The 15,453-nt window shown below is 41.6% G+C and overlaps 1 protein-coding gene across 1 annotated transcript; it reads left to right on the plus strand.

Annotated features, from left to right (window-relative positions):
- Positions 1-2,985: 2,985 nt before the first annotated feature.
- LOC142209546 (gastrokine-2-like) lies at positions 2,986-14,468 on the plus strand. Its single transcript, XM_075278554.1, has 6 exons — positions 2,986-3,021; positions 9,280-9,396; positions 9,507-9,644; positions 11,256-11,372; positions 11,675-11,797; positions 14,397-14,468. Exons 1-6 carry the CDS (start codon positions 2,992-2,994, stop codon positions 14,466-14,468), a joined length of 597 nt encoding a protein of 198 aa, XP_075134655.1. The 5' UTR covers positions 2,986-2,991.
- Positions 14,469-15,453: the final 985 nt, after the last annotated feature.

Here is a 15,453-nt window from a genome sequence, read left to right on the forward strand (position 1 = left end):
CTCCCCCAGTTTCATATACACCCTTCATCTGCCCCCAGTTTCATGTCCCTCTTCCATCTCTGCCCCCAGATTCATGTCCCCACATCTCTGCCCCCAGATTCATGTCCCCACATCTCTGCCCCCAGATTCATGTCCCCCATCTCTGCCCCCAGATTCATGTCCCCAGATCTCTGCCCCCAGATTCATGTCCACTCCATCTCTGCCCCCAGATTCATGTCCACTCCATCTCTGCCCCCAGATTCATGTCCCTCCATCTCTGCCCCCAGATTAATGTCCCCACATCTCTGCCCCCAGTTTCATGTCCACTCCATCTCTGCCCCCAGATTCATGTCCCTCCATATCTGCCCCCAGATTCATGTCCCCACATCTCTGCCCCCAGATTCATGTCCCTCCATCTCTGCCCCCAGATTCATGTCCCCTCCATCTCTGTCCCCAGATTCATGTCCCCACATCTCTGCCCCCAGATTCATGTCCCCACATCTCTGCCCCCAGATTCATGTCCCCACATCTCTGCCCCCACATCTCTGCCCCCACATCTCTGCCCCCAGATTCATGTCCCCACATCTCTGCCCCCAGATTCATGTCACACATCTCTGCCCCAGATTCATGTCCCCACATCTCTTCCCCCAGATTCATGTCCCTCCATCTCTGCCCCCAGATTCATGTCCTCTCCATCTCTGCCCCCAGATTCATGTCCCCACATCTCTGCCCCCAGTGTCATGCCGTCCTCTCCTTCATCTGCCATCAGATTCACGTTCCACCTCCACATTAAACTTACCTTCTCCTCCGCTCCCTCGCCGCTCTCTGCCCGCCTCTCTCCCTGACACATGCGGCTGAAGCGAGGAGCTGACCTGTGTCCCGACTCTGCTCCATTCCATCTTTCCAACCACCTCTGATAGATGTTGGAGATGTCTCACCGACCATGGCACGATGGCTCACATCTGGTGGGAGTGTCCCCTTCTTCGCCCTTTTTGGGATAGTGTAAGAGGGGTTATTCTTCAGGTGACAGGTGTTGTTTTAGAAGATGATCCGGCCCCTCTACTTCTCTCCCTTTTCTCTCGTAAATTCCGGAAACCTATTCGCAGGTTATTGGGGTTTATGTTGGTAGCTGCACGTTCAGTCATCCCGAGGCTGTGGAAGTCCCAGTCCCCCCCCTACGCTCCTTTCCTGGCTTAAAGAGTTCCTCCATATCCGCACAATGGAGGATATGCTGGCGATGCTTCGCCCTGATGACTGACTTCACCACCAGACCTGGCTATTGTGGAACATGTTCTATTACTCCTCAGATTTTCGTGCCCTTTTCCCCTCCTCACCCTTGTGATGCCTACCTACTTCTCGTATTCTTTCCTGCTAACCATTTTTCTGGTTCTCGCATAATTCCAGCTAGTACTTTAGTATTGCGGATTACTGTTTCTTCTGTTTTGCTACTACAACGCATTACGGCTTTTGTTGCCCTTTCTTCTTCATTTATCTGATTATCTGAAATGCACTGTTCATTGTAACTCTGCTGCATCAGAGTCCGCCTCCCCCTCCCCCTGTTCTCCTTCCCCGACCCCTTTCTTCCCCTTTTCTTTCACATTGTTTCCCTGATTTTCCCTTGCCTTTCCTCCCCCCCCCCCTCCCTTTTGTAAAACCCTTGGAAAAACCCTTTATAAAACTTTTAATGTAAAAAAAAAAGAAAGGCGCTGATGGTAAAGCAGGAAAGATTTAGGCAAATGTGCAGTGAAACAGGATAACGCTTTACTCAGCAACTGTATAAAAAACAACAAGCAGCTTCCAGAATGGGGGTTGTATTTCTCCAGTGTCATACTCCCCAGTCTTGGTCTTAGGAGGGTGCCCAGTATTGTTTAAGGCTCTAAGGATAACTCCACTCCGACTATAACTCCTCTCATGTGCCACTTCCAGCTGCAGATACTGGGGAATGTAGTGCTAGGTAGTCCTGACTGGGCTCTGGTTACCTTTAGATAAGATGCCGAGTCAATTCCTCCTGTCATGGAACTCCACTGCTCTTCCTGGCACAGAGACCAAACAGACCTGACAGCCGAATTCCCTTGCTCAGAGCTGTCTCTAGATGATCCTTGGACTATAACTTCCTCCTAGAGGCTATCTGGATGGCCGTTGAAGTCAAGTCAGTGCTGGCTTGCATCCTCCTCTGCAAAAAAAAAAAAATCGCCCGTGCTGCCGCTCCGCTCCGGCCCGCTGCTCAAGGCGGGCGCCTCACCTCGCCTCATCAAAGATGCTTATCTACCGCTAATACTCTCCTGAGGAGCCACTATACGTGGCGAAACACGTTGAGAGGCTTGGTCATTGTTTGATCTTTGACACACTATTAACTCCCACATTCTAGCGATCAGCTGCTTTAACGCTGGAGCAATTGTTCACAGCAACGAGATATGAACGAGAAAGATGGCATATTACATAGCTGCCGGTCTGATCAACAGTGTATACTCCTCAGCTGTGACCCGGAACGCTAGTGCGACAGGCACAAAACAATTGTAGTGCCCCTGTAGAATGTGGGAATGAGATTAACATATTAGGAGATAGTGATAGTTATCCCTAAGGTGGAGGGTTATTTGAATTCCTAGTTATACCTAGTGCTGATTAATACAATATAGCAGCCTAAGTGACTAGGCTTGAGAAGCACCTTGGCTTTCCTTCCCCCCTTATCTGGGAATGTATAATTTGGTCATGACTACATTAGAGGCCTCCTTTTGTTTTTATTAGGGTTATTTTACTGGCAGTAATATTAAAAGTTATGTTTTAGGGGTTCATCAATTTGTCTTTCGGGGGTACCCTTTTTGCTAAATTTGTCAGTATTGGTTCTACCACACCCTCTGTACAAATGTAAAAAGTACCCTGATAAGTGCTGAAGATATGCTTTAAGCTTAGTCAAATCCAAGTTCCTTCTGTTGGAAAGCACCAGACACAAATCTCTGCCTACAAATACCCTGGTTGGGCTGAGGTTGTCTCAGTGCAGGTACAGAGCAGAAGATGTCAGAACAAACCATGAAGAATCTGCCTGTAAGTAAGAATTATATATCAGAATAGCAATGAGATAATAATGAGTATGTATAAGAGCTGTAGTGTTATAATATACAATATGTATAGGAGACATGGAAGAGCCAGGGTGAAGTTAGCAGGGTAAGAGAACACAAAGGAAAATGATAATTAACTAAAATTATGCTACAATTTTTTTGGCAAAAATTACAGAAAAATTTTTTTTTTGCCAATTTTACAAAGAAAAAAATGACAAAAATTTCTAACTGAACTGCAACTGTATAGTGTGAATTGCAAGCAGTTGCCCTTGTACTCTCACTGCTTGTTGCAATATACACATTAATAATTTAGTTCCCTACATCTTTGTACTGTGAGCAGCAGCATGTGTATTGTTGTACACACCACTACTTTGTGCCATTGGCTATAGAACTGCATCACAGCCCTTGTCAGTCGTGGTACAGGCACTTGGTAAGTATTTTTTAGAAATCCATAGAAAAATCAGGATGACAAAAATTATATTTACAAAATAGTTACAAAATGCTTCGTAGCAGCAGAAATGAGACCCTATGACAACAGTAAGACATTTCAGTTCTCCAAGACCTAGCTCACAGTCAGGGGTGAACCTACCTTTTTTGCCGCCCAAGGCGGACGACAGAAAGCGGGGAGGAGCAGAGGGGGGCAGGGCGGAGCGAAGGGGGGGTGGCGGAGCGGCGTTAGCAGGCAGAGAGCAGGCAGGGAGAATACCTGTTCTCTGCCTGAGAGTGAGGGGAGGCCGCTGGAGCAGCGCTGCGTCCACAGGGCTTTTCTTGTGTTAAATACACTCTTAACTTTGGCTCAAAAAAAAAATCTGCAACAAAAAATGCTGCGTTTCCACATTCTGGGGCCTTAGTCTCATGTATGATGTTAAGCAGTTAAATCAATATCAGGTAATTGATATATAGATAACTTATAGATGCCGATGAATAGATGATAAATGCATAGACATAAAACTCACATGTGGCAGAAAGACTTAAAGATATACTGTATATTAAGGGCTAAACACATAAACAACAGTATAGGAAAACAAAGCATAACTAGTTTAATAAATCATATTTACTTTGTGTTGAAAAATTGTGACTAATTAAAGGGGTTCCCCTGGAATTGGAGCAACCTGTGGGGTGGCCGGGGGAGGTATATAATAAAAATATAGCATACTCACCTCATCTTCCCTAGCTACCCCAAGGGTTCCTCCAATTATTGGATAACCACTTTCATCTCTGTATACGTTACTGTTCATATTGACTAGGAGCAGAGAGTGGCAAGTAGATGATAGTAAGTTGGCATTAATACACCATAGTCTATATAAGGAGGCGGGTGTTGACGCGATGTGATTTCTGCCTATATAAGGAGGCAGTAGAGTCTTAGAATTAAACATTAGAGAATGCTGTAACAGGGCTAAAAAAAAAATATTAATAAGACAAGACAGGAGTACATACCAAATAATAAGTGGCCATGGTTATGTGAGCGGGTGTGAGACATGGTCATGACACATATGTAGTGTGGATACCCTTTAAATCAAAGAGACTCAACATCCAAGCAACATCTTCTATAATATCCAATGATCATATCAGTAACCTAATACTCCTGTTCAGTACACCTACCATTGCTCACATACAGCAGTTAAGATCACAGACTTTGCTATTATAAGTGCTGTTATGTTATAATGGAGCATGCACATATAGCAGTAGCCAAATGCGCTGCCAACAAATGCACAATTATACTGCATGTGGACAGGGTTTCAGCCATGTTCAGCTACTGCTACATCAGTATACATACTAATGCCTTTAATACTATGCCAATAAAAATTATGAAAACTTTTTAAAGTACAAATCACGCCTAAAACCATGAGATGAGCAGAGCAGAGAGCCTCAACTGGTGTTTAGAGGGGGCTTTAACATGGGCATCATGAACCCCACTGTTTCTTCTGTAACAAACAGGCAATGACCCTCTTATAGAGCACCACTGTAAAATCTCCAGTTTAGCTGGCGCATAATGTATGTAGTTTCTTTGTTCGGTATGAAATTATTTTACTTGTTAGGGACTTCTCTGCATCTATGGGAAAAGAGGAGAGGGAAGGTAAGTAAGTATAAATTTATTTTATTTTTTACACCTCCCTTGTACCTACACCGGTTATACTGACGGGTCTTAATAAACCCTGGAGTACATAAACAAGCATGGTATCAAGGAAAAGGAAAATCATATTTCAGTATAATTCCCTTTAGAAAGGTCACTCAGTAGATGTATTCTTAGATCCATATTAGAACAAATAAACAAAAAAGCGAACCAAAGAATACTCAAAATTATATAAAAATATACAACTTTTATTACAAATACATTAAAAAAACGTATAAACATAGAAAATGATGACAAGTATCACAGTACCATCAGACAAAATGGGCATGTTACATACAAGGTAAGTAGATGCCCATGGGTAAGTATGAAAAGCAATGCTACAAAAAATCTTAGTATGTACAAATGTCTCCCCAAAACACCAACAGGTAGAGAACACAGTTCAATAATAAAGCTCAGGAGGGAGTATATGGTAGTAATCAACATAGAGCCGTGTGAGACCACGTATATGTTTGTTATAATAACAATGTCTTAAATAAAGTATGTTAGGTATTATAGACATTTAACTGCCTCCATGCTGATCCTAACCCAAGTGTCCTGTCTTGTTAAAAGGCCATATAAGGTGTATCGGGTGTAAGAGGGGACAGAGACAGTAAAGACCCACAGGGATTTAGGCAAAAAGAGTAAAGGTCCACAGACTGGGCTGGAGATATCGGTGCCGTTATCGATGTCTTCCCATTGTCAGATGGGCGTTCCTGACAGTCTAGCTGGGTGGTGAGGAACATCCGCCCTGACAGTACTTGTGCTTAGCCCTGTACTGTCAGAGGGGTGTTCCTTATTACCCAGCGATGACGCTGAGCTTTGAAGAATGCTAGTACTAGTACTATGTCCCAGTACTAGTCTATGAACAAGTTCAGTTGGGAGCTGTTCCTCACAGCTTAGCGTCCTCACTTGGCGGTAAGGAATACCCCTCTGACAGTACAGGACTATGGACACATAAACAGAAGGTTGAATTCAGCACACTGTCAGATATATAAAAAGGCAAGTGCCTGAGGACATGAAAAGTCCTCTGTAAAGCTGGTTGATTGTCTGTTCAGCAGTCAATCAACCAGCTTTAGGGTTGAGCCAAAATCGAACTTGAGCACTGAAGTTTGGGTTCGGGTACCCAAACCCACAATGTTTGGCGCAGACCCGAGCTACAACAAACGTAACATAGACATATATGATTGGTCACTTACACACAAAAGACGTATTATACATTATAGATATGAAACAGGAACCCTTTATCTGGTGATTGTCAGTAAAGGATTAGGTCTGGGACTTCTTGGCATATAAACATTATAATAAATAGATAAACCCAAATTTTCCTAATAACTCCAGTGTTTTCACTATTTATACCTGTCCAAGCCATCAAAATCCCTTCTGCAACAGTAGGATTACAAGTCTAATGCCATCCGATAAGGAAACAGTCAGTAAGTATGCAGCCTCTGAGAGTATAAGTATAAATATTCTAGAATTAATCACAGCACAGAGCAACTCTAGAAAGTGGAGATTATGTTCTTAAACCAAAACTACTAATCTCCAGCACCCACTGTAGTACATTAACAGCTATTCCTTCTAGTAACTGCTGACAACTAACTTCCATATCATGTATGAGAGGTTGTCACAACCATGCCTTGTAATACATCAATGAATATAGTTAGTAATATCATTGTTATAAGACTTGCTATCCATACACTTACTACTTCCAGAACGGCTATGCCATGTTACTGCTGACAACCACCCTCTTTCTTATAACTGAGGGATTGTCATATTCCCACCACCTGTTATTTATATTACTGAATATATTAGTATATATATTATTATATTGTTATATTATTATATTGGGAGCAAACATGAGATCCTCACAACTTTTTTTTTTATTTTTATCTGTACATTTATATTATTGATGCTATAAGGGAACAATGTTAATGTACTGTGTTGGAAAATAAATGCTCACATTCATTGCCAAGTTAAAGGGGTTGTCCAGTTTTTAAAAAATATGGACCAAATAGCAGGATGTATCAATTCAAAACACTTCCTAATATATGTCCTGTTTACATTCAGCACCAGGTTAATGACCTCAGAGTGACAAAGTGACAGCAGCATGTGACCTTGGACGTGGGAGTCATTTATTATGTGATTTCATTCGGGGGGAGGGGAGAAGGGAGGGGCACACAGAGAATGAGAGTAGGCAGATGAATCATGGGAAATATAGTTTGTCTACAGATTCAGTACATATAAATCACAGTGATACATGAAGCAGCAAGTAGCATAAAGCCAAGCAAATGGTGCACAAGGGGACAGTGAGTATTTAGCACTGTTGTGGATGTATTTGCAGATCATTTTTGGAAGCCAGATAGCCCTTTTAATAGAGCATTCAGGACTCAAGCAAAAAGTGCAGACGAGGGGCAGATATTGCCATACTATATATAGGATTACAAGTAATGTCCAGTAAGTTCTATACATCCAGAGTGTCTTCCACACAATGTCATGTTAGGCACAGGGAACTTTTACAAAGACTAACCCCGCATTCACACGACCAAGTTTCACCCATGAAACGCAGTCCGTGTGTTGACCAGATTGACCAGTCTAAACATTGTGCAGAAGATAGACTCCTACAATAGTTATCTATGCTGCTAGGAGTTGCTTCCTCCCATCGACATACAGTCCCATAATAATTATAGCACAGGACCATATGTAACTGGGAGCTAAGGATTCTTGGCATTCTAGATACAGTAACCATAATGCTAGGAGTTCCTCTCCCGACAATATATTCAAGTTAGTACATCTGGTCAACACACAGACCTAGTTTCACAGCCAAAACTCGATTGTGTGAATGTGAACATGTGATGGACATTAAAAAATATCCGTTTTGAGAACACATTGAATTCAATGAGTCTACTCCCATGTCCATTTTTTTGACCGTCTGTTTTTCATGGCCATAAAAAAATCTGACGTGTACTATTTTTGTCCATTATCACAGACACACGGACCCGATAGAAATCAATGGATCAGTTTTTAACTGATGGATTGACATCAGTTTTATGGCCATTAAAAACAGATCAGTTGGTTCGGTCAAAAAAGCAAGGCCAATGAAATGAACCAATTTTTTTTTTACCAACAGCTAAAAGCTGATGCAAAACAGATGGCACTCTCCAACAAAAGTAGAAGGATGGAAAGGATGCAAAACAGCCATTAGATCTGACAAATAGATGTCACACATCAGCATTCAATTCAAGTGAATGGGGTTTATTCACATGACCATTATTTTGGTCATGTCTTATTTTTATCTGTTTGCACAAACCCATCCATTCATTGCATCAGGTGCAATGTCTATTTTTCTTGGATGTTTTGCACCTCGGTCATGTGAATATAGTCTAACCCCGCATTTACACGGCTGAGTTTCACCTATGAAATTCATTCTGTGTGTTGGCCGCATTTACCGGCCTGAACAATATGACAGGAGAGGACTCCTAGCAGTACATGTATCTATGCTGCCTCCCAGCGGCACACTGTCCTGTCCTATACTGATTATAGACAATCATTTTGATAGTGTGAGCTACAGTTCTTAGGCTGGGTTCACATGGGGTTATTTGGACCAGATTTTAATGTGGGAATCTGCCTCAAAATTTAGTCCAAAAAACGCCACCCTTGGCTAGTGCGACTGTTGTGGAATTCGACAGTCACGGCATTCTGCTCCGGATTAGGCCCACATGAATGGGCCGAGTCGGGAGGGAGTGTCGCAATGCAGACATCCGTGGCTGATTCAGCAGCAGAATCCGTGGCAAGAAAGGACAGCTCGCTTCTTTCCTGCTTGCGGAAAAAGGAAATGAACGGCTCACATTGAACTCAATGTGAGCTGGATTCTGAGGCAGATTCGCGTCAAAATCCGGACCAAAAAAAACCCACGTGAACCCAGCCTTAGGAGTCTATTCACCTGGAGGAAAATGGTGAGGAATTTGGTGTGGAATTATAGCACTGAAAAAAAAAAAAACTCCCATTGACTTCAATGCAGAAAAAGAAACCCATTGAAGTCTATGGGGGGCTTTTTTTTCAGCGATGAAATTCCACACCAAATTCCTCACCATTTTCCTCCATGTGAATGGACCCTTATAGATCTCTGTGTTTCAGGTCCCATTGTCCAGGAGGAGGTGGATTGAGGGGATTGCACTTGCGGTACTGCTGGTTGGGATTATTTTGGCTGTGACTTTAATAGGCATTTACATGTCGCAAAAACACACAGAGAAGGTGAGTGTTACTAACAATAGTAGTAGGAAATCTTGACATAGATATATTTTATTTTTACATTTTACATTGATTGTCGTTGCCTGTGGCTTAGAGATCCTTTTTATTTGCAGATGGTGACTCTGGTCTTCAATTCCAGGGATGGGCAAAAAGTTCAACAGATGATTTCCGTCAATGAGCAGGAGAATATGGCGGCCTTTTTTGTCCACAGCAGGAATGAATCTGTCACTGTGTTATACGATTACAGGAGGGTGAGGTGTAGATGTAAAATATAAGTAAAGAACTGGTGCAGTCCTATGTAAATGAGGCCTAAACATTGTACAATTAACATTCCTGCGATATACTTGCATTCATCACTAATCTCAATATCTTACTGTCAGTGGGTGGTAAATGATATTCTTGTTTACATCTTAATATCTGTCCAAAGGAATACATTTTATCTGCCCTGTTATACCGTATTGTAACAACAACAATCAGGACAGGTGAAACATTTTTCCAATCTGATGCTACATTTAGTAGTATAATACACAGCAGGCTACTAGTGATTTCTGGCACATCACATTGTAATAATTTCACTACAGAGACGTACCAAGAAATTATACACGGGGTCCCTGAGCTGCTCCCTTACCCCTCAGTAGAGATGGGCAAACCAACTCAATCCGAGCCACGTTTGACCCGAATAATCCAAATTACTAGGTTTTTTTTTATTTTTTACAAATCCGATCAAATGAAATTTGTCTCAGGCAAATTAGACTGCACACAAACCTGCTAACCATTCCAGCGATACAGGTTACAGATCACTTACTGCTCCTCACATAAATGCAACTCAAATAGCAAAAGAAGACAGTAAGGGGCCAGGGCTCTGCGGAAGAATTAGAAGTGCAGAGGAAGTAAGGGGGGAATTAAATGTAGCTGTTCACATGAAAGGTGCAAGTATCTTTGCTGAGAAAAGCGAGAAGACTTTAAACTCTGTGGGGTCAAACAGCAAGTGAGGCCTGGTCCACATCTGCGTTTGGTCCCATGTGCGGAGAGTCTACTTGGGGACCCCCTGAACGGAATACTGAACGCATTAAAATGTGGTGAGCAATAAAAGCACATGGGCCCTATAGACTGTAATGGGGTTTGTGTGTTTTCCACACGGTGTCCGCACAAGTCATGCAGAGAGAAAAGTACTTCAAGCAGCAGTTTTCTTTCCGCATGACTTGTGCAAACCACCGCACTGAAAACACACGGACCCCATTATAGTCTATGGGGTCCATGTGTTTTCATTGCTCACTGCTTTTTAATGCGTTCAATATTCCATTCAGGGGGTCCCCAGGCAGAGTTCCCGAGCAGAATACTGAATGCAGATGTGAACCGGGCCTGAATGACAGAATTCAGTGACAGCAGGGAGATGGCAGGTGGCAAAGGCATTGTCACAACAGATAGTGAGGAGGCAAATGGTAGCAGGGACAACGTGCTGGTGCATCAGAGGGCAGCAGTGGGAAACTGGGCTGTATTTAGGTAGCAGGAGCCTTATGGAATGCAGAAGGAAGACAGAAGTTGGCAGGAGCTATTTGGTCAGACTGAGATTAAAACCAGTGTAGACTTATTTGCTCTTGTTGCAAGAGGGTGAGCAATGGTGTCAAAACTAATAAATAACTGCCTATTAAAAATGCACCTGGAAGTGCCTAGAGACGTCAGGAGACCCCTTTAACCTACGTGTGTGCGCCACTGACTGTCTAGAAAATTGATTATAGATAGACAGCTAGATAGATAGATGATAGAGAGAGATAGATAGATAGATAGATAGATAGATAGATAGATAGATAGATAGATAAAGATATGGACTCTGCTCACACTTCTATTATGTGCCGGTATAGGACATCATTGGGATCCGGAAGATGAACAGCAGCGTGTGTTATGTGCTCAGAATGGACAGATCCCAGATTCCAACTATCCATGATATACTCAGACAGATGGATTATTTCAGGACCCATGTAAGTATCAGCAGTGTTGTGAATATAGGGGTGCAAAGTCACTTCTCAACCCTAGTATCTGAAGAGACTAAAATACTCTGTTACCTCTCAGGAGAACACAGGATAAAGACGCAAACTACCTTTTCATATATACAGTAAAGCTTGTTTAATCTGGATCTGGAAGGATGTCTTTAAACTTGTGAAATTTATTATAAAATAAGATCTCATCACTCATGTCCAGTATGGTTTTCAACTCACCCTAAATACTATGGTTGAAACAAAAGTTATATATCAGTGCATAAGTTATCTCATTATCTCTTCAGAACATATCTGATGACTCTAAGATCACCTACCGCATTGTACCACAGGAGGCAGCAAACCCTCCAGATGTGGGCATGAGTGTGAACCTTCTCTGCAGTGATGTCGCCATCTATTGGGCACAACTGGTAAGGCTTGTGTACATGGAAGTTTGGATTTTCAATCAATTGTATACTTCGGCTAATGTAACAATATAGCAATTGTTGTAATCTGTATATAGAGCCTTTATTCCCCAACAATGCCAGATTACCAGGAGATTTCAGATCATCAGGTTCTCCATTGCTGGTTTCTTGCCCATCCATAATTGAAGTTTTCCAGATTAAAGTCAGTCTGTTCTATCTGTAAGCAGCATGTTATAGAGCAGGAGGAGCTGAGCAGATTAATATATAGTTTGTGGTAAAAGATTCAGTATTGTGTCATTTATCTATTAAAACTTTTGTTCTGAGAAGTCAAGGAGGTTGTCCTATTAATGACTGACAAGTATCTCTGTATGCATAATCATATAGGGGAGGCTATCAAACACTTTTAGGACCAGCACCTTCTCACCATAGAAAAATCAGAGATTTCAGTAGATAAATGACAGGTCTTATCCGATAAAATCGAAAAGTCTAGTCAAGCCCTTCTTGCTGCACGCAGCGCTGGAGTTCTAGGCTCAGATCTTACCAAAAGACACCATCTGAAGGAGTTTATGTTCTCCTTGTGTTGGCTTGGGTTTCCTCCGGGTACTCTGGTTTCCTTCCACACTCCAAAGACATACTGATAGACAATATAGATGGTGAGCCCTATACGAGACAGTGACTGACAATGTCTGTAAAGCTATATAAGTAAGCTAAATAAAATAATAAATAATACGACTCCTGCTCTCTAAAGGGCTGGTCCAGATTAATAAGTGTACAGTGAACAGTTCTGAGACTTTCTGAGTCATATACTAGGGGGAATCATACACTGTCAGGGCCATAAAAGCAGGGTCATATTCTGTGGAGGGGGGCAAAAAAGAGGAGATACAGTATGTAACTTGTGGTTAGCTAAAAAAAGAAGGGGGATCATATACTGTGTGGAGAGCGATATAAGGAGGTTATATATCATGTGAAGTGCCAGTCTCTCATGGTGACACAAAGGCACATTTAACATGGAGATTCCTTAAGTTTAGTGGCTGTTTATGTGCAAGATGAGGCAAATCTGGGAATACTTAATTTTGTTTATTTTCTCTGTGAAATATGGGTTAAAGATCAACAATTTTCCTCAAGATGTTCATTCGAGAGTCCTATGTAGCCACTAGAGGCACCTTCAGACGTCCTCCTTCTGTTTGTACTCTGAGACTGCTCCTTGGAATTCCTGTCGCTTTGTAGAGCTGCTCAGCTACAACCTGTGGATGGTATCCCTGTTGTAAGAACATATTTCTCATTGCTAGGAGATGTTCTTTCTTGTCTTCACTGAAAAACGAGTTGAGAGTGAGTCTAATGGTAGGATGGAACTTATTGCAGTCTTCATGCTCCTTAGTCTATTGAGTTTTTTTGTTTGGTTTTATCAAAGTAAAAGCGACAGATATGGCTATGGTGGTAAAAGCAGCTTGTTGAAAACACACTGCACTGTCCAATTTTTTGACACTTTTTAAAATAAAAAAAGTCGAAAATAATCCCTTTTTGTAGGCAGATACTTTATGATGTTTATACACACAATGTTATCAGACGATGGAATGTAGGAAAGCTCCCAGGTCTGTCACAGGTATATAGCTATTGAGGCTTGCCTGTGGCAGTGGCATTATCTCCACTTTCAACAATGTTAGATCTATAGCGATGAGCTAACCCGAACCACACAGTTTGGGTCTTTCTGAATATTGTGGGTTCAGGTATCCGAACCCCAAACTTCAGCGTTGATTTTGGGTTCTGCTTATCCCTATAGCCGGTTGATTGACTGCACACAGATAACACAGACATGAACAGTATGGGTATGGCTGTGATTGGCCACATGGGACATGTGACCCATCTGTATAATGGGTCACAGGTCCAGTTGCCATTGCAGCTAGCTAGGCTAGGTAGGGAGAGGCTGCAGCTGGAGCTGGGACAGTCAGGGCCTGAGCTAAATGTAATAATTGTCCCTTTCAGAGCAGTGCAGTTAGGTAGGGAGAGGAGCCGCATATGGAAATAAACCATTCAGTCGCAGTGTGGCATGCTAGCAGCATCAGAAGAAATTACAATACATTCAATATAAGATGTTTTACTTAAATTTGGCAGTGCAATGAAAAAGTAATTTAGCAGCAGTGGCATGCCAGCAGCATCAGGAGAATTTTAATTCCAAGTTCACATTTACAGGCTGTTTAAAATAAATCGCACTGTTGGATTTTTTAAATGATTTTTAGAATAAGAAAAATTCAGAAAGTACTCCCTTTTTGGGGACAGATGTCTGTGACGTACTGTATATATATATATATATATATATATATATATATATATATATATATATATATTATATACACTGTGCTAACAGAAAAATACTCCTGGAACTGAGACAGCGCCACCTATTGGATCCACATACAGTAGATAATACATGGTAAATGGGGGCAGCAACATATGTGAGCTGCAGAAGACAAAGAAATTTTTAATGTAAACCAAGAAAAAAATTGACAAAGGTGTCACTAGCCTTTCATTCTGTAATTGAGGCAATCATTGATAATCTTACCATTACTATGGAGCAGAAGGTAATAGGAGATTGTATGCTTCTTTCCAGGTCAGCCCCGAAGATGGAAAACAGTCTAAATGGTCCATTAATATCAAGATTAAATTCTACATAAAGTTTTAAGAAAGTGAAGAAACCAATAAAGTATAAGTGCTGCTTTCATAAATGGAGCAGAAAATCAATCTATTATCTTCACAGAAACCTGAATATGAATATAACTGATAAAACTGCTTATTCAATATATGAAATAAATATTGCTTCTGTTTTCTCTCGATATCTACAGCAACTACAGTGAAAGCTGCCATTCCTTATACTGCAGGCTGAATCCAGACAACTGGAAAACAAAATAGAAACAAAGTTTATTCTATAAAGTGATTTCACTCGTGAATATCTTTGATTACAGTCCTATGAAAAAGTTTGGGCACCCCTATTAATCTTAATCATTTTTAGTTCTAAATATTTTGGTATTTGCAACAGCCATTTCAGTTTGATATATCTAATAACTGATGGACACAGTAATATTTCAGGATTGAAATGAGGTTTATTGTACTAACAGAAAATGCGCAATATGCATTAAACCAAAATTTGACCGGTGCAAAAGTATGGGCACCTCAACAGAAAAGTGACATTAATATTTAGTAGATCCTCCTTTTGCAAAGATAACAGCCTCTAGTCGCTTCCTGTAGCTTTTAATCAGTTCCTGGATCCTGGATAAAGGTATTTTGGACAAACAATTCAAGTTCAGTTAAGTTAGATGGTCGCCGAGCATGGACAGCCCGCTTCAAATCATCCCACAGATGTTCAATGATATTCAGGTCTGGGGACTGGGATGGCCATTCCAGAACATTGTAATTGTTCCTCTGCATGAATGCCTGAGGATTTGGAGCGGTGTTTTGGATCATTGTCTTGCTGAAATATCCATCCCCGGCGTAACTTCAACTTCGTCACTGATTCTTGAACATTATTCTCAAGTATCTGCTGATACTGAGTGGAATCCATGCGACCCTCAACTTTAACAAGATTCCCGATGCCGGCATTGGCCACACAGCCCCAAAGCATGATGGAACCTCCACCAAATTTTACAGTGGGTAGCATGTGTTTTTCTTGA

This window comes from Leptodactylus fuscus, chromosome 6, assembly GCF_031893055.1.
Source record: "Leptodactylus fuscus isolate aLepFus1 chromosome 6, aLepFus1.hap2, whole genome shotgun sequence".
In the NCBI taxonomy this organism is placed as follows: Eukaryota; Metazoa; Chordata; class Amphibia; order Anura; family Leptodactylidae; genus Leptodactylus; species Leptodactylus fuscus.

Excerpts from the sequence above, each read along its gene's own strand:
- LOC142209546 (XM_075278554.1), top strand. The coding sequence starts at position 2,992 with ATGTCAGAACAAACCATGAAGAATCTGCCT. Across the intron at positions 9,645-11,255 it reads TGTTATACGATTACAGGAGG|GACATCATTGGGATCCGGAA; the intron begins GTGAGGTGTAGA and ends GTGCCGGTATAG. Across the intron at positions 11,798-14,396 it reads CCATCTATTGGGCACAACTG|GTCAGCCCCGAAGATGGAAA; the intron begins GTAAGGCTTGTG and ends GCTTCTTTCCAG.